Source organism: Adiantum capillus-veneris, chromosome 6 (genome assembly GCF_014529385.1).
Source record: "Adiantum capillus-veneris isolate H3 chromosome 6, ASM1452938v2, whole genome shotgun sequence".
Taxonomy (NCBI): Eukaryota; Viridiplantae; Streptophyta; class Polypodiopsida; order Polypodiales; family Pteridaceae; genus Adiantum; species Adiantum capillus-veneris.
This window is the reverse complement of record NC_140936.1, coordinates 6,115,828-6,134,740: the sequence shown is the minus strand read 5'-3', so window position 1 is coordinate 6,134,740 and position 18,913 is coordinate 6,115,828. Positions and strand designations below refer to the sequence as shown.

Genomic DNA, 18,913 nt, shown 5'->3' with positions numbered 1-18,913 from the left:
CCATAAAAGTTGAAGTTTTGTGAGGGCTCACAAACTGTAATGTGGCTTGATTTCTTAGTGTTACTACATGACAGACTACTGTAAGCATATGCAACTGGTTTACAAGAATGGAGATGTCAAACCCATCTGTGATTAGTTATAACCGTGGTCACACACCCACAACCAAATGCATGTCTCACCGACTGAATAGCAACCTTTGCCATGCGTCTAATTTATAACCAGATTGTGAAACATTTCATGAACAAATGATTACTAGGCAATTGCCTCAGGTAGTATACAAGTAGCCGTCATCAAGCGAATCATATCACAAAGTCCAAGAAACTCCATCTCACCAACGACCATCACATGATTGCTTCAAGAACAAGCCGTTGCTCAGATTACTCGCGCTCATGCGGTTGACAATGATATCAACTATCTTCTAAAGAGGCTACAATGCACACAAAAGCATTAACAACTTGGTACATATCCAGACTATGATTGCACAGCCAGCCTTTGCAAGTGTTCTACAAAAACTTGCAAGCTGACATCATCTGTAAAGATGATGTCTCCACCGGGAGGTGGGCCTTGCGCAGAGTTGTAAGTTGCAGAAGGATTCAGCTTTGCAAGAAGAAAACGGGCCTGTCGAACAGAAAAGGAGCTGTGTAAGATACAACACCTCAACTCACTACGGACATACCTTGCTCTAGTTTATCCAAATCTCTAACCTGAGAGCCATGCTGATCACATACAACTAATCTTGGAGCTGGAAACCTCTCTGCAATTATTGCTTGGGCATCCTCAATGGGAGCCCGAAGGAGCTCTGCAAAGCTCTGTAAAACCATCAAGCATTATCCACATTGTCAGCAAAACAAGCTAGTAAACTCTAGCCTTACAAACCACCCAGTTTATAAATTCGGAAGGCTCATTTCAATTCATACACACAGAATGAAGGATTACATATAAGCTTCCATTAACACACTTTCTGTTACAGATATCCTACCCACTGCGACACTTTCCAGAGTACTGTTTACCTGGTATTCTGGTTGGTTTTGATAGCCAGCATTGCGCCATTGAGCGACATTCATTCCATGAAACACAACGACACTAAAAAAAGCATCTAGCAAAAGAATTCGATCAACTGCTATGGCAGCAACATCAAGAAGAGCAGGCTCTGGGGGCGCCTGCATAGAGTATGTGATTAAAGACGGCTGAATCATAACCACTGAATTTGTGACGTTCTCTTTGTTCAACAGCATCCGAAAATACGCAGTCTCATCGGGACTATTGTTAAAAACCTGGAAACAAATACCGCTACTAGTCATCCAAAATCCCATTTTATTATACCATCTCATATGATTGCAAAACACGAAGCAACTTACTTGCACAAATTGTGACCGTCGAAGATTGAACATAAACTGAGGGAAAATGGAAAATTCTGGATCAAACCTAAAACTTGTGGGATCATCCTTAATATAATGACCAAATCTAGAAGACAACCGGATGAGCGATCGATCTAGCCATCGTGTTGCATCAAACTCCTCCTGTTAAAAGACAGGTTGAATAAATATTGCAATCACCTTTCAAAAGGAGTAGTGCTGCTTATACAAATTGTAACAGCCAATCAAAGAAACCATTTTTCATCCTTCTTGTTCCCACAAAGATCATGAAGACCCACCTCTGCCTCCATTTTGTGTGACGTCAACCGAGCCAGAACAACTGCAGCTGTTTCTTGGTCAAAACCTGAAATCAGTTCCTGTAGCCCACCAATAAATTCACAAAAATCTGCAATTTCACTTTAATCATGCATAAATAATAGAATTTCACTGCATACCTCTCCATTTGCCACATTATCAACCCATTGCCTGTATACTGTCGTTGCCCGAATACGCATTTTTCCATCTGGATGTTGGTAACTGCATAATTTGACCAGAAGAAAGATGTCGGGCACTAGGGAATTCTAAATCAAAAAGGGAAGCCACCGCCAGGTGCCAACTCATCATAAACACTTAAGCTTAGGAGCAAAGAGAAACAAGTGGAACACTCGCCCTGAATTCATGTAAAAAGGAACAAACAAATGTACCAAAAAAGAATCATTCAAGTCTATGGTCCAAGGATGATATCTACATTCATGTGCTTGTACGAGGCAAATATGGTGCACAAAGAGTACCTGTTGGGTCTCAATAGTTTTGATACTCATGCACCAGCTAAGAATTAATACTGATAAGCAAAATAGCTATTCCATACTCTCGCCAACCATATCCATATTGCATCTAGCTTCCATCAAGGAAAAACATAGAACCAACTTCTTGTTCTCTTGAAGTAAAAACTCATCGCATGAAACAAACACCTCTCACCCATGTCTTATATCACTTAAACGTGAAAAGGTTCCACCGCTACAGCTTTCAGATGTTTCAGCTGCTGATTCTCCCTAACACACCTATTGATTGTGGCTTGGCCAACCCATCCACTTGTAAGCTAATTCCATCATATGTATTTGCTCGGTGGCCAAACACGCTACCTACTCGCTTTAGGCTATTGTCAAGCCTCTCCCATCTTCTGCCAAACCATTTTGTCAAGCCATTTTTTGTGTTTTGCCATTTATTCGGCCATGGGTGATTTTTTGAAGGGTTGGGATAAGACCTTCCTCACGATGATGTGTGTGAACCTACGACTCTTATGCTTTTTGAAAAATGAACTTAAGTTCTTCACCCTTCTTACTAACAAGCTTGCATCTTTCAAATGATTTGAAGCCTGCTTTATATTGGTATAGAAGCAATGTAGCAAAAGGTCATATATATTAGCAATCAAAAATAGTTCTTCACGCTTCTTCTTAGCAAAGCTCGCTTTAAAAGGTCATTCAACAGCTAAGTGATGCTCTGTATGACCTTTTGCTATATTGCCTTCGAGTCTAGTCCCCAAATTCGATCCTAAGGTTGTTAAACAATGTGTATCTTTTTCTCCCTAAGGGTGACGTGTATGTGGTGGCTGATTGTGAAGAGGAAAGTATAGATGTGAGAATATGTGGGGAAGAGTATGCGCGGCGCGTGCCAAGAAGATGGAAATCGGTGTAACCTCACCTCCAATCAATATTTAAAGTTGATTGGATTTGAGGTTACTAATTGCCATGAAGATGGCCCGCACACACTGGGCTTGTCTGGCCAAGCAGCACATACACACCACACTATTTTATTTTTTCCCACGGAAAATACGGCTAGAATGCACATAATACACCCTGTATGATACGTCCCATGCCATACTGTAGTTGCTATGGATTGTATTGTATGGATTGCATTATAAGTGAAAATTTAGCCCCCAGCCTCAAATTGGGCGCCCCCTCTAAACCTTCTGAAACTTGAATTGGCTTGCAAGTTGCTCTCCTACTGCCATGTGTCCAATTTGCTCCTTTTGGTTTAAACCTAGTACCCACCACCTTATAAAATCCTGCCGAAGGGCCTAAATGACTTTAATTGAGCCTAGTCACTTCTTCACTAGTCCGATTCCAGTGCCGATCGGCCCCAACCATCTCGTGGCTGCTTGGCCGTGACTCCTGCCAGAAACTCTCGGCCAACGGCCGTTTCACACTGGCCACACACAGTCTGGGCATTTGTGATTTTAACAAGAGGGTCCCAGAAACCAACAAATATATATAGTGGTACAATCTTGAGACAACAAGTGCCAGGTAATAAGCAAAGCAGAAAACAAAACCAACTTACTGAGTAAGGAACTGTATAAAAAATGGGCGCCCAGGAGCTTGAGAAGCAGTACTGGATTGCTCAGAAGGAACAATATCAAAAAAAACTGTAAGAGAGGTGCTGCTGTCCAGCCCGCACATTTTCCATGCTGTTGTATTTCCTTGACCAATAACTGTGTCTGAGCAGGCAGGCCCTTTCTGGAGTGACAAGTGGAGAGCAGTATCAGAGAAGTCGATAACAGCCAATAGATACAAGCATACATACAATATGCGCAGAAGTAACATACCTTTTCTAATGATGCGCAAGGGCCTATAATACCTTGAATCTTCAGATCTTTGGAGCATAACACCTCAAATGCTCCACTGCAAACAAGTTTTAAAACTTTTAATAGCGGAATAAAACGACAACATTATCATCAAAAATACATGCGATCGTACTTGAAAGCTAAACCAAGTGCATTCTCCCCTGTATCAAAGACGCGCTTGAATGATTCCTTGAAAACTGAATGCCCAAAACTTTCTGACAAGACCACTAGGCCACCAGTCCTTTCTACTGCAACCTTGATTTCTGCCACTCCTACCTAACAAATATTTATAAAAAAACTTGGATGGAATATACACAAACTCTATTTATTTAAGGGCTTTCAGACAACACAGCACTAGTAATTGTGAGCTCAAAAGTCAGTATTTGATAGCAGGCGGAAATACAAAGAAATTCACCTGGTCAAGAGCACAAGCAAAAAGATCCAAAACATGGCCTTGGTCTACCAACTGCTTTGACAAGCCTTGATAAAATTTTACTGCTTTGTGGTAATAGGGAGCTGCGTCCTTTTCTAGGTCTTTATGTGACCGTATAGGGTCTGAAAGTTCTTTTCCCACGATCTGAAAGCAAATCAGATTATTCAAAAAAAAGGCATACCACACTAGTTTAAATTTGATGAGCAAAAAACATCATGAAAATGTGATGACATAGTGCTTCCATAAGAACTTACAAAATTACAATTAAACGAGAAGTCCAAGTTATGCTACCAAAGATTCCACGCGAATCTTTGGTAGTATAATGTTGCTAAATGGACTATTTTCTTATTTTCTCGAGTAATTTTTTTTTTATTGAAATTAGGATAGCTGAATGTGTGCACTTAAACCGCAAGGTTAGAAACTATAGATCTATGGGAATTATTAAAAGCCATCAGGAATGGACAACTCTAATGTGTCATATGATGGGTGACATTAAGCATTGCGAAGGGGTTGTACCGTTAGTTCGCTAGGAGAGACGAGGAAAACGGATATTCCTCATGCGTCATGTGATGGGTGACGGGAGCATTAGAAAGGGAATATTCCGTTGTTCTGGCAAGAAACCCGAATTGGAAAAAGGAATAAGCGTAAAGACGCAAGCACAAGAATAAAGACGGGTTCTGAGAAGCTTTTTCTGAAAAGCAGCATATTTTTAAGTGTTTTTTGGGAAAACCAGACGCTCTCCCTCAAGGAATCTGTGTTTTCATTGCATCTGTGCCTGAGAACTACATCCGGGGATGCCTGGAATGTGATTGCATAGCATCAACTTTCAGCTCACTGAGTTTTATGGAGTTTTGTTCAAGTTCAAATTATTTTTTAAAAGTGACCGGCCGTCCATTTAATAAGTGGACAACCCACTTAAAGTAAAGGACTCATCAAAAAATAACCAGTGCATCCTCTTATGGCTGCAAAAACAGCCAGCGCTTTCTCTCTCCTCTCTAAACCTGCTGCAAGGCCTCTCTCTCCTCCGACTATTCCCACCGCTACATGGCTTCGCTATTCATGCTGCAAAAAGACCGGCTATTCCCGCAGTGGCCAGGGAGCTATAAAAGCACCACACGCCCCCTCTCTACCATCAGATTTCCAGCGCTAGCTTGGAGGAAGACTGTGCCAAGAAGGATGTTGGGAGCAACGGCTAAGGTGGATGGCGACGGTAAGGATCCATGGCAGCTTTAGAGGAGCGTGCAGAATAGACAAGAGAGAGAGAGAGAGAGAGAGAGGGACTCGATATTGCTTGTAAAAATAACGCTATTGTTATTGCTTTGAAAATATATTACATATATAGTTTGAAACTTTCCATGCACACTGAGTGTGTAAACTGCATGCTGTATGAGGAGTTTCCCACGGGTGCCAGAAAAAGGGCTTGGAAACCCAACAAACCCCCCCCCCCCCCCCCCCCCCCCCGAACTACATCACTCTCATGATATCTCGAGTTTTTGGTGTACTCGACAACCGTGAGTTTTAGGTTCTCTCACAACCAAGGATTTTGGTGTATCCATAACCTAGTGCTATTGTTAGGTTACCGTCAAATGGAGTTTTTGGTTCACTGCCAAACCTTGGGTTTAAGGTGTGCCCAATAACCTCATGAGAAGTGGGACAAAAAATGGACTGAGAACAAATGTTTTTGGGAGGTCTTACCACTTATGTATGTGTGGTAGTGTCTAACCCGTACAAATTTTTATCATGGCATGACTGACAACAGATAAAGTAAAAGAAGCTTTGATTGCGAAAGATAATTTTGTTGACAAAAGACAAACCATAAGTCTATGACACTGAACAAGGAAAAACAATTTTGAACTTTGTATATGTTGTTGTAGCAAGTGCTCTGAGAGAATCGTTGAATGAGCTTTCCTTTCATTCTGCATGAGCTTTGAATTTGAACCACGTTCTTGAAGTAAAACCGTCAAAAAGGTCACCATGTGATTTCTTACCAGATCCTTGCTACTTGTATCACCTTTACTATACGAGATTATTACAGGTCTAGCACTAATGTCACAGGCTTTCCATCCGATCCACTTTGCTTTGTCACAAAAAAATTGTCGAAGCATCCTCAGTGGACCACTTATTTGCAGTTGAATTTTGAGATGCTCTCTCTCTCCACCTTCCGATGCTCACTTTGACATGGTATCAGAGCTCTAGGCTTGTGGTTCAGCCATCGCCTACCCCTAGGAGGTCAACACAGAGGATTTCATCGCAAAGAACTGCTTCATCTCCATCAGCGGTGCTAGCGCCCTCCCTCCCTCTACCTCATCGTCACCACCTGCCCTCTCCTCTGCCTTTCGTCTTTTCCCCATCCTTGGCCTAGCGTTTTTTGCAGGAGGGACTCCCTTGCATCAGTGTTTTTTTCAGCCAGCATGTGGATCTAACGTTTTTGCAGGAAGGCAGCCCACTAATCTGCTGTCACGTGCACATCTAACCCTATGTGCATGTGGACAAACTACTTCAGGTCCAGGGTTCAAGTCAGCTTAGGAAGTGTTCTAGCACCATTGTGAGCCTATGCGCAAGCCGTGCATGTCCAGGCACTTTAAAGTAGTTTCATATCCTCTGGTTGCACACAACATGATCATCAGCATTACGGTCAATAGCCATCATGAGCATTTTACAATGGAGAGAACCCATTTTCCCTATTTTAGCCATTTCACTTATTATTAACAAGTGACTTGTTAAGAAACTGGGTAGGGCAAATTTGCTAATCTCTATAAAAGAAACCTAGCGCTAGCACTTTCTAGCAGAAGAGGCAACAAAAGTACTTACACTTGCAGTGCACCTTCTCAGCAAGACCGACAGATTTCCTTAGCATTTTCAGCCATCAAGACCAGCCAGCGTTTTTCTACAGCAGATCAGCCTTGGTCTTTTTGCAACAGATCAACACCAGCCTGGCGTTTTGGCAACTTGCAGATAGCATCAACGTTTTTGCAGTTTCTTGACGTCGGCAGATCCTCGCCGCGCGGTCAGATCAGCCAACGTTTTCAGTTTCAGCCCGCTGTTTGCAGATTTCAGTATCTGCGTTTTCAACGCATCGTCGTCGCGTCGTCGTCCTCGTTGACAGTGTCAGATTTCAGCCCCTAGCGTTTTCAGATTTCAGCCCGTCTCGTTGTCGCCGTCATTGTCGTCGACAAGTCCATTGCATCTAGACCATCGTACCAGATTTGTGCAATCAATAGCATAGACCTCTCTCGCCATACAGAGTGGGGCCATTGGAGGAGGGTTTGACAACTTTCTAGTGTCGGATTCCTCTCTCTCTCTCTTTCACCACAGCCATGTCCGGCTACGAGCACCTTCTTTACCACTGAGATGGTAAAGGAGGCCATTGACAGGATGAAGACCAGACGGGCACAGGATCATGAGGGTTTGGTAGCAGAGCACATTATACATGCTGGGGATTTGTTGGCAGAGATGCTTGCACGGATATTCAACCGTGTCATGCGTGAGGGTCTCCCTGAGTCTTGGAGATTATCTACTATTGTACCTATCTTCAAGACAGGTGACCCCACAGTGCCGGGGAATTACCGTACTATCATGGTAGGACACACATTGGCACGGTTATATGCATCCATCCTCGAGCATAGGCTGAGCAGTTGGGCAGAGATTATGGGCATACGAGCACCTGGGCAGGCTGGTTTCAGAAGGGGTTTCTCCACACTAGATCATGTCTTTACACTCAGAGCTATCATTGAGGAGGGTCGAGCACATGGTAGACGGATATACTGCAGCTTTGTGGATTTTCGCAAAGCCTTTGACACAGTGCCGAGGGCCAGATTGATGCACCGACTTATGGAATTGGGGGTACCCACAGAGCTGATGTGGGGGATCATGGCATTGTACAGTTCAGTGATGGGTCATGTACGCACATCAGAGGGGATATTCGACATAGTTCACTCCACCATCGGAGTGAAACAGGGATGCCCACTGTCCTCTACTTTATTTGGTATGTATGTTGATGGGGTCTCTGATTATATTGACAGAGGAGGTGATAGAGGTGCTCAGCTTGCAGGGACATGGATCCCTCTTTTATTGTATGCTGACGATATCGTGTTGATATCAGAATCGCCAGAGGGAATGCAGAGACATTTGGACGCATTGCATAGTTTTGCAGAGGATAGTGGATTGTCTGTCAACCTTGGTAAAACCAAGGTCATGGTATTTAATACCATGCCACAGTGGGTTAGGAGATCAGCACCTACTTTCACATATGGACAGGACAGTATGGAGTACACTGATGCATACACATATCTTGGGGTGGTCTTTAGTGGACCGAGGTTCACACTGAAAGTAGCAGCAGACACTAGATTGACTCGTGCCTATGCAGCCCTAGGTGGTTTAGAGAGGATTTGCTCGCAAGTTCAGTTCCAGGAACCTCGAACAAAGCTCTGGCTTTTCGATACTTTGGTCGATTCAGTTATGCACTACGCGGTTCAGGTTTGGGGACCGTCTATTGACAGTGCTGGATGGACTAATATGGAGAGACCCCTGATATCTATGATTTCTAGGCTGATTAGAGCCAAGGCCTCAATCCCACATGACATCATACGAGCGGAGCTGGCTGCCCCACCTATGGAGGTTGAGGCACTCACCAGATCAGTATCATTTGTACACAGCTTATGGGACACCACCAGGGACAGGTATGCCAGGCTTGCTCTCGAGTCATCCAGACAGCTGGCATTACAGGGAGATACATCATGTTGGTATGCACAGATGAACTCATGGTTTCAGAGGCATGGTTTCAGCATGGACAGGCTGCCCCCTTTCCAGTATTCTCTTGATGCACCATCCTTGGCTCTTACACGGATGGAGACTACTAGACTCATTCGGCAGGATCTTATCCAGCTTGATAGCAAGAGGACATGGATAGAACCATCACGGGAGTTGGGTACGAAGAGGGTTTTCTATAGAGAACATCTTCTTCAACTCACGACAGACAGATTTGTCACACGGCCCAGTTACATGGACACACATCTATCTCATAGGTTACGATGTGCTATTGGCCAGATTCGCACATCTTCACACCAGCTTGGGATTGAGACATGTAGATTCAAAGGCATACCAGCAGACAGTAGGATATGTCAGTTATGCCATGCAGAGCCAGAGACAGAGTTTCACTACATATGTCGCTGCACAGTCTACTATGAGATACGGGGACGCTTTCATTGTCTATTCAGAGATGGTTTTGACTCGTTAGACAGAGTCATGAGATATCAGGATCAAAGATGTCTCGGATTATTCCTACTTGAGATTCAGAGACATAGAGACGCTCTATTGAATGGGCAAAGACAGAGACAGTCCCAGAGACGCATCTCAGATTTCTTCAATCTGAGTACCACAGAGTCAGAGGGGACACCACCTCCAGAGAGCTCGGTTCCCACCCATACACACATCAGCGGTACTCTCATTGATCGAGCTATAGAGTTAGGGAGATCGAGACGACCGCGACTGAGGAGGGGAGCCACGCAGCACCGGCGGAGATTGCGGCAGAGGATCCACAGGATTCTAGCACGACACCCAGAATGTCGATCGGGATAGGCTTCATGCTACTGCTATATTGTATCATGGTGACACTCATCCCCACTTTGTACCTTTATGGCATGATACCATTGCTCAGCCTACCAGCCACCCATAGGAGTCGGTAGCACTCCTATCGTTTCTTTGTTTGTAGTTTTCTTGTTTGTACCCAGACTTGGTACTAGACTCATCATTGTAATCAGTTGGTCTCATAGGTCATTTTGGCCTCTTGTAGACGTTAATATGTCATTTCATTTCATTTCATTTTTCTCTCTCTCTCTCTCTCTCTCTCTCTCTCTCTCTCTCTCTCTCTCTCTCTCTCTCTCTCTCTCTCTCTCTCTCTCTCTCTCTCTCTCTCTCTCTCTCCACCTTCATTCACAGTGTTTTTCCACTTGTTTGTGATCATTTGCACTCTCTCACTAAAGGAACGGAAGGCTCTCCCTTCCATAAGTGAAAGGAACCCTTGAGCACAATTCCGAGCACTCATCTTGAGCGAAGTTCAACATTCACTTCCGTTGCACCTTACATCGGTATCAGAGCTTTGGCAGTGTTTCTATATCACTCAAGGAAAGAACCACATAAAATAATTTTTTTCGCTTGTTGCAATCGCACGTAACCCAAGTCCACTTGGGCGTGTCGATTCCTAATCGTGTTTTTGAAGAGTGGAAGGTGACCCAAGAAAGAAGGGCTTGTCCGGCCTCCCCTTGTTCTTCTTTTCACTCATTGAGAGCGGACAGTGCACTTAGCGGCCGGCCAATCGACGTGAGGTGGGAAAAAGTAACCTTGGTGTGAGCGCAAGGCCACCAAGGGGTCCGCCCACAGGCAAGAGAAGAGCACGCGTAAGAGAAAAGCCTTCTCTAACACAGATTGCAAGCTAAAGAAAGACCTCAAGAACTCAAGAACCTCAAGGACTCAAGAACCCAAGTTCCTTGTGGACTTAAGTACCCAAGATCTCAGTGTATGGTCATCACCCGAAGCGGAATGGATACTTTGCATGAAGGTGATGAGCATGGAGGTGGAGAAGAAGAATTTTCCCCACCAGGAGATTTTTCCGACCCTCCCCATCTACGCCAAGGGTTGCACCAAATCCTATGGAGGCTTTGGTCAAGACGATGATGGACATGATGTTACAACAAGAAGCGCAACGCGCCTTGAAGCGCGAGAGCGAAGAAAGAAAGGCAGCCTTGGATCGCGAGTGTGAGCAAGCGCGATTGAGGAAAGAAAGGCAATCTTGGATCGCGAGCGCGAAGAAAGAAACGTAGAATTGGATCGCGAGCGCGAAGAAAGACGGTTAGCCTCGGAGTGTGAGCGCGAGCAAGCACGCATAGGCGCAGAGAGACCAACGCATGCAAGAGTTGGTCCTACAAGTACTTACCTCGAAACCCGAGCCGGTCAAAGATGTTGGTAGTTCTCAAGTAGCTCAAGCAAAGATTCGGATGCCAACAACCCCGTCACTAAGAAGTTGACATTCAGTAAGTATGACGGTAAAACGGATGCTACTATTATTCATTCTTGGTTGCATTAATTTAATGCTTACTTTGCGACAAGTAAGAAGACGGGAAAGAGTAAGGTTTTGACGACAGCCATGTACCTTGACGGTGATGCCATTAACTCGTACCACGCATGGCAAGAGGCACAATTGACCGCGCACCTAGAGAAAGCCGAAGAAGACGTGCCCCTTTCCTTCAATTGGGCCGACTTCCAAGACAAGCTCAAGGCGCGGTTTATGCCACCCCAGTACCTAGCACGGTTGAAAGACAATTGGCACAGTCTCAAGCAAAATGGTATGCCAGTTATGTCTTTCTCTAATCGTGTTTTGCAACTCGGCACTCAATTACGCAAATCAGATGATGACCGCAAGGAGGCATTCCTTTATGGATTGGACAAGTATATCAAGTATGATGTCAAAAAAACTCGATCCAATTGATCTCAACAAGGCAGTAGCGATTGCTCTCGCACAGGAGATGAAGCACAATAAGGGAAAGCCTAAGGAGAACAAGTCGTCTCAAAGTACCTCTCAGACTCCTCAGAACGGTAAGAACGGTAAGGATGGTAAGAACGGTAACTCTTCTAGCCAATCTTCCTCTAATCCACGTGTAACAAACTGCAATCTTCCTCTAATCCACGTGTAACAAACTGCTGACATGTCAAAGCCTAAAGAATGGAGCCAACTTACAAATGTGGCAGAGGGGCCTAAACTGTCACAAAGTGATGATGTGGCAAAAACCCTAATTTTGGAAACCCTAAACCTAAAACCTGCAAACCCTAATTTTGCTACCAGAAACCCTAACCCTAAGGGCAGCAGGGAGATTTCCACGTTTTGCGGTGGTTGATGACATGGCAGGCTGTACAGATTTCCGTGATTTACGCTGGCAGCTTTTTGGCTTTGCTTTTGGACCAGAAGCTTTTGAGTTTTGAAGGCATTTCACTGTAATTGCTTTTTAGGCCAAGGGCCTTTATATATGAGGCTAGCACTCATTCTCTTGCATGCTTCTGGAGAAGGTGCAGAGTCTCGAGTACCGGCTTGTACAATGTTTGATGCAATATAAAGAAATACCGAAAGGGGCGCCAAGGTTTGGGGCCAATACTCTCTGGGGTGGAATTCCGCCACTGTGTTGCGTGTCGTCTCTCTCTCTCTCTCTCTCTCTCTCTCTCTCTCTCTCTCTCTCTCTCTCTCTCTCTCTCTCTCTCTCTCTCTCTCTCTCTGAGTTCAGTTATTATTGAAGTGCTAAAGGTATGTTCAGTCTGTTCTTTTCTATTGGCACGTGGTGCCCGTCTTGTGACAACACGCCCCCTCTCTACCATTTAGTCGACCAATCTGGCCCAATTCCCATTGCCACCCCCGGATTCCCGTCCTGCTCTACACCCTCCCATTTTCGCTTTGGGTAGCTTTGGTCCCAAGACCCGTACACTAGAATTGGGGGAACGGTTGGATAGATCCTCATACGCGTTACAATGATTATCCTAGACCCATCCTCGACCGTAGGTTACACAAGCGAAGAGAAGGGATCAGCAGCTTGGGAGAAGTCCACGTGGAAACTACAAATTTTGAGCCAAAACTTTAATCTCCAACTGTGGATCGAGAGGATGCCTTGCTCCCTCCCAGTGAACTACCTTATCCATCTCCCCTAACGCGCGTTGTGAAAGCATAGCGACAACAGAAGTATGGAAATCATGCCCTTTGTTGCGGCAATTCTACTTCGAAGATCCCTCATGTCTTGCGGATCTCTTCCCAATTGTTGATCCCTTGAGTCTTTGCCCGTGTCACTTATAGACGAGGTAGACCTGGTTTAACGGATGGATATATGTCTTAAGATTCATTATGAAACTATTAACTAAGCAGTTGGACGCATGTCCAAGGATGCGCTCTACACAATATATGTGACACTTCATGTTTTCTAGTTCATATGAAATATAGTAGCGGGTGCAGTATAACGGGAGAGAGAGAGAGAGAGAGAGAGAGAGAGAGAGAAGCCCTGCAGGGCAACCAAGGTTGGGTCCAATCCTCCTAGTTTTTGGGGTTTGAGCGCACACTTTCGAATCAGTAAGTCCTTGTATGACCTTTTGATCTTTTCTTCATATCAGTATTACGTAAGATATCCATTGTCATGACTTGTATAGGATCATTCAACCACAAGAATAAGAGCCCACAATAACCTTAATGTTGCAATAGAGATAAAAAGGCAAAGCACAAGATAAAACGGAAGAGAAAAGGACCCCACACTCACACACTATGACACTCTATTTCATGATTAAATGTACACAATTCAGCGATGATATGGCATTTGCTGATGGAAAAACACGTTGGTTTGGATTAAGAATTGAGTGGCTGTGAATATAGTGAATATTTCCTTCTCCTTCCAGTTCTATGTTCTCAATGTTACTTAACATAGAAAGAACTAGTCGTACTTTACATACTCTTTCCAAGAAATCATACCATATTATGTATTGTACTACACCGTATCGTACATCTCGTACGTGTGGATCTACCTTGGGGGAAACTCTGCTAAAACAAGAGACTAAAAGGCTCACAGCTTTGCCAGAGTAGGGGCGCCTCCCTCCCCTACTCAGGGGTCTAACCAATCTGCTAAAACAAGAGACTAAAAGGCTCACAGCTTTGCCAGAGTAGGGGCGCCTCCCTCCCCTACTCAGGGGTCTAACCAATCTGAGTATAGGAATGTAAAAGGCATCCAAATCCTATTGCATGCACCCATCTGGCACGTTACGCTCATTATGTATGCTACTTGCAACAAATCTCCTGTCCGCTAGGGCTACGAGAGGACAAGGGCAAAGATAAAGTTGAGGATGTTAATGCAACCAATGTGCCAGTGATATCTCGTTCGCCTCTATTTGCTTGCATCTCTCTTGAATATAAATCAAGGAAGGCTAATTTACCAAAGCTTTGGTGCATCTTTTCATGTTACTCCTCATAAAGAGTGGTTCTCTACTTATGTTAGTAACAGGCATAGATGTGTACACTTGGGAAATGACGACATAGTTGGTGCAGGTGGAATACATATGAAGCTTGCCAATGGTTTGCCATCTATTCTCGGCAATAAGAGACATGTGCCTAATCTGATCGAGAGTCTTATTACAATCACAATCATGGATATTCTTTTTTCCAATCTGTGCATGTTGACTCTTGAAACTATTCAATCTATTCAAATTGTTATGAGTTATACTACTAGAACAGATTTTCACTAGCAAAAACCAAATGATTTTCAGCCATTTTTATTGTCACATAGAAAGTAGTGGTTGGCAATAGGCTGTGAAGTAAAAAATAAATAAACACGCCTTATTAGAACCTAGTGAATGTAGAGTGCATGATTAATAAATACTATTCAAACTATTACACGATTATTGCCCATGTCTTATAAGCTGATGCTCTCAACTTGCATTATTTTGGTTTCAAGACTTTGCTCACCCTCACAGAGACATGAAAAACCTAACAACATTCAGGCATACCTTAGCATCATTATAGCTAAACCATTTTTTTCCCAAAGAGACAAAAACCTATCTCTTGCCCTGTAGGACAAAACACAGGTTGATGATCCTTAACATTAGACCGGGGGTGCCAGCTTAATCGCTAGCTCTGAATTCTGAAAACTCAGCTATGAGAAAGTCTTCATATATTGTTGCCTTATCCCTAGGCTAAACTGCCCAAACAATAAGAGATCGCCATAATTGAAAGATGCAAATAAATCATAATAAAGTACTTTGTTTGACAGTTAAGAAAGCGCAAAAAACTAGATTGAACTGTATGAATCCTTGTAGTATTGAAACTTCTTACCGTTCCTGGACCTTCAGTACATGGACCACCAAGAAAAGCCATAATGCGAGCTCCTGTGCCAGACACACATGCACCCAGCAAACCTGCTGCAACCATCAGTGCTGTACCAGTGCATCGCATGGGTCTATGTGCAGACTGGACAGGCCATGCATCCCTCTGAAGATCATCCAACAGCTATCACAAGCAAACAAACAAACCCCAGTCATTCAAGGAAATAAAGATCGATACTTTACTGACGCAATAAGGAAATTGAGATCCTTACTGCACCAAGAGTGTATTCACAGTCCGCTTGTGGAAGAAGGAAGCGGCTGATACCACTGACAAAAGTCCCATCTCGAACAGCAGTAGAAAGATTGGGTTGCTGTCCCTTTGGTTGGAAAGTTCTCCGAGATGGAGAAAGGCCTAGGTGATCAAGAATTGTTTCTTTGCTTATCTCTTTGGACCCTCTGAATACATAAGCTTTGGGCATCTCTGCAGATCCAAGTTCATGCACATGAACCTGTGTCCCAAAAGTTATCATGCCTACCAATGCATGCTCTGGAAGTAGCTCTATGGCCTGCTTAAGTGCCGTCTTCAAAAAAGCGAGCTCTTCCTCAATCAAGCATGTGTCCAAAACAAAAAGGAACACAGGAGGTAAAGCTCTGTCAGATGGAGGTGCATATTCAACAGTCGAATACATCTGAAACAGCTCCGGGGGGAGATTGTTCTCATTAATATGGTGATAGTTCTGAGGGAAGTGGTTGCGCTGAAAGCAAAACGGGCACATCCAAAACTTGCCCACATAGTCAATCTGAACATAAGGACAGAGTAACACGGAGCATGTTCTGCAGCGAAGGGGTGGGTACGGCAGTGGCTGTTTGTCTGCAGGAAATCTCCGGAGTGGTGTGTACACAGCAGCCATGGGTACTACACACTTACTTGCTTCAATTTTAGAACTCGGCCACTTATCAAATGTAAACCTGACACCATCCTGAGCTTCTTGCTGTGCAAAATGTGCCATTTTTATGTCTTATTCGTCACCAATATGAAATTCCACCAACCTCGCTCCTCTGCTTCACATTAACCAGTAGAATGCCAACCTCTAAGGTATCTTACAGTATTATCCCTGATACTTTTCAGTAAAATTGCAGCTACCCAAGGATGACACACTGAAATAAAGGAAAATTAACGTTAATTGACAGTTGGTCACTGGCTATTGTCCAATAACTTCACAGCAAACTAGGCATACGGCATAAGCGCAAGGAACTTGAATCGCTCATGCAAGCCAGCTTGCATCAAAACTTGCCTTGCCAGCCGACCAATCTCAAGCATGATCCACAGTCATAATGCAGGGTGGCAACCACAGAAGATTAAATGAGCGCAATACGCTTAAATATCAATTCCGTCATCAGATCCAATTAAGTGGTCATTATCTGCACAACAAACAGCACTTCTGGTGCATATGCAAGATCAATGCCGGGACTGATCCAGCCTTTGCAAGAGAAGTACGTTCAATTTTGATGCGAAATCCAATGAGAGAGGTGCATAGCTTACCGTGATATGAACGCTCTCAGCCGTCTGAGTGAAGAGATCGCGACAAAGAGATTATTTGAATTCCTGGGAAGCTCTCCCCGCTTCAGCTATGCGCTTCTCGTTGCTCGGATCTGGCGGAACCCTACCTCCGCCAATGGGACACGGAGACAAAAACCTCTGCTTCGCAGAGATGTCCTGTGTCGCAATAAAATTTACAAAAGCATCCAGGGCTTAACTTTAAACTCCAAGAGTTACCCCCGACTACCTGCCCTTTTAAATACGACAGGCTGAAACTTTGTCCATTGTGTTGGCAAGGGCCACACCATAAAGAGCGAACAAGGAGGTACTATGTTGTTCTGACAACTATATAAACATAGGACATTAAACTTTTATAGAAGATTGTGTTCATGTGTAAATTGGACCATTGTCTTAGATGTCACATGATGGAACACCTTGTTAAAGATTGTCCTAAAGTTCGAGTGGAGATAGTTTGGCCATAGGAGAGGTCAGTCCTCACGGTCTCTCTAATCTAAGCACAATTTAGTTTAGTAGCAACAGTGAGGACTCTCTAATCTAAGCACAATTTAGTTTAGTAGCAACAGACTCAACATGGCGAGGGTCAAAGCTAGCAACAAACTAGTAGGGGTGTTGGACATTAGAGATAGAGATGGAAACATTTAGGTATAGAGAGGCAAGCCCAACATGGCGTTATAAGAGTTGGGCCAGCAGCTCGGGTTGATGGTAGAGTCAAGCAGTTGGCAAAGGCAGAGGCTCAATCGAAGGTCCCTCTTACTCTAGATATCTTTGCCAAGTGGCAATAGATGTAGGAGTCTTCTTACAAGAGGGAAGCTTTGAGCACTTCATTGGTTTTGCTTCTCAATCAAATGTCCCCTTGTCCATGTGGCTACCTAGTTAGTTTTAAACTTCTGGCCTTCTGAGATCTCTTAAGGAGTCTTTGAGGGATGGATCTTTCCACCTTGATGTGTTTCTAATGCAGTGAAACAAGATCCTATCTTGCTTGGCCCAAACTCACTCTCTCTTTGTAGTAGCAATTGATGGTAGGCCCTACACACTTGGCTCGTGCATCTTTTTGAATCTTGACCTTCTTCTTGGAGTTTATGAACGCCCCAAAAGCTTCAAGTTTTCTTTTTAGGATCAGGCTTATACTTTAACTATTTACGTTTTGTAAGAGTAGCAATAAAGCATATCCTTTCATCTATTGAAGAAACCTCTTCTTATTGCTTGCCACAAATTAGATGTGAAAAGGTCCCTTTCATTAGATCAAGCTTGAGGTTGCCAACCTAGTGTTTTAAAAGTGTGGGAAGAGGGGGAATGGTAAAGAAATCACTCTACATTGTACAAAATCCTTTCTTAGCATGCATCGATTGCCGACCTTCTCACCCACCATCAGACATTTGTTGAATGGTCCTATGTATTTCTAAAGGCATCTTTATTTCCTTAATATTGTGAAGGCTTTGCTCACCTTTTGATGCACGTCATGTGACTTATAGGACATTATTTTGAATATAAGGGCTACTTGTAGCCTTTGAAAGTCCTAAACTAGGGGTGCAATAGCTATTAAATTAGGGGGTATTTTGATAGTTATTTTAGTGAGCCTTGTATTAGTTTAGTGAGCCAAAAGGGAGATATCTCTTGTTGTTACCATATACATGTGGTAGTGATGTGTGTGAACACACTAGGACCACCGGGGCATTTTTTTCCCTCTTTAGGAGGTTTTTCCCCCCGAGCATTGTATATACGCCCATCACTCTAGGGCTATCTATCTTTCCACTGCACACTAAGTAACACACTTTCTATTGTGTGCCTTGAGCTTCCTTCGTCTTCTCCAAGCTATGTGCGTTTCTCTGCAACCCTAATTCCAACAATTGGTATTAGAGTAGGTTACGTCCCTCCGTGCTTAGTCGCCAGCTGCTCCAGCACACGCCTTCTCACTTTCTCCGATTATAGTGAGGTTTGGCGAGCGTTCGCAGGTCGACAAAAAAATTCAGGTTAGCTCGTAGAGCTTAGTCTACTTAGATTTTTGATTCGGGCTCATTTCGGCCTCCGTTTCCACTACAGGCCGGTCTGCACAGGCAATTTCGTCACTTTGTGTAGAATTTCTGTCAGTGCCGTTTTTTGCATAACAG

At 43.8% G+C, this 18,913-nt stretch overlaps 1 protein-coding gene across 4 annotated transcripts; it reads right to left on the bottom strand.

Annotated features, from left to right (window-relative positions):
• Window positions 1-233: 233 nt before the first annotated feature.
• Window positions 234-17,026, bottom strand: LOC147455091 (protein transport protein SEC23 E-like). Of its 4 annotated transcripts, none has more exons than XM_086513933.1 (14): window positions 16,788-17,026; window positions 16,540-16,686; window positions 15,517-16,402; window positions 15,255-15,428; window positions 4,391-4,552; window positions 4,109-4,251; window positions 3,958-4,033; window positions 3,693-3,868; window positions 1,811-1,892; window positions 1,655-1,732; window positions 1,359-1,520; window positions 1,011-1,274; window positions 705-809; window positions 234-618 (listed from the first exon to the last, which is right to left on the bottom strand). In XM_086513933.1, the coding sequence occupies exons 3-14, from the start codon at window positions 16,252-16,254 to the stop codon at window positions 472-474; spliced, it is 2,307 nt and encodes a 768-aa protein (XP_086370059.1). In that variant the 5' UTR covers window positions 16,255-16,402; window positions 16,540-16,686; window positions 16,788-17,026; the 3' UTR covers window positions 234-471. The 4 variants fall into 4 exon arrangements, with proteins under 4 accessions (XP_086370059.1, XP_086370061.1, XP_086370060.1 ...); XM_086513935.1 differs by having other exon boundaries at window positions 16,540-16,683; XM_086513934.1 differs by having other exon boundaries at window positions 16,540-16,666.
• Between the last annotated feature and the right edge of the window lie 1,887 nt (window positions 17,027-18,913).

Excerpts from the sequence above, each read along its gene's own strand:
- LOC147455091 (XM_086513933.1), bottom strand. The coding sequence starts at position 16,254 with ATGGCACATTTTGCACAGCAAGAAGCTCAGGATGGTGTCAGGTTTACA. Across the intron at positions 1,521-1,654 it reads CACACAAAATGGAGGCAGAG|GAGGAGTTTGATGCAACACG; the intron begins GTGGGTCTTCAT and ends GTCTTTTAACAG. Across the intron at positions 810-1,010 it reads AAAACCAACCAGAATACCAG|AGCTTTGCAGAGCTCCTTCG; the intron begins GTAAACAGTACT and ends ATGGTTTTACAG.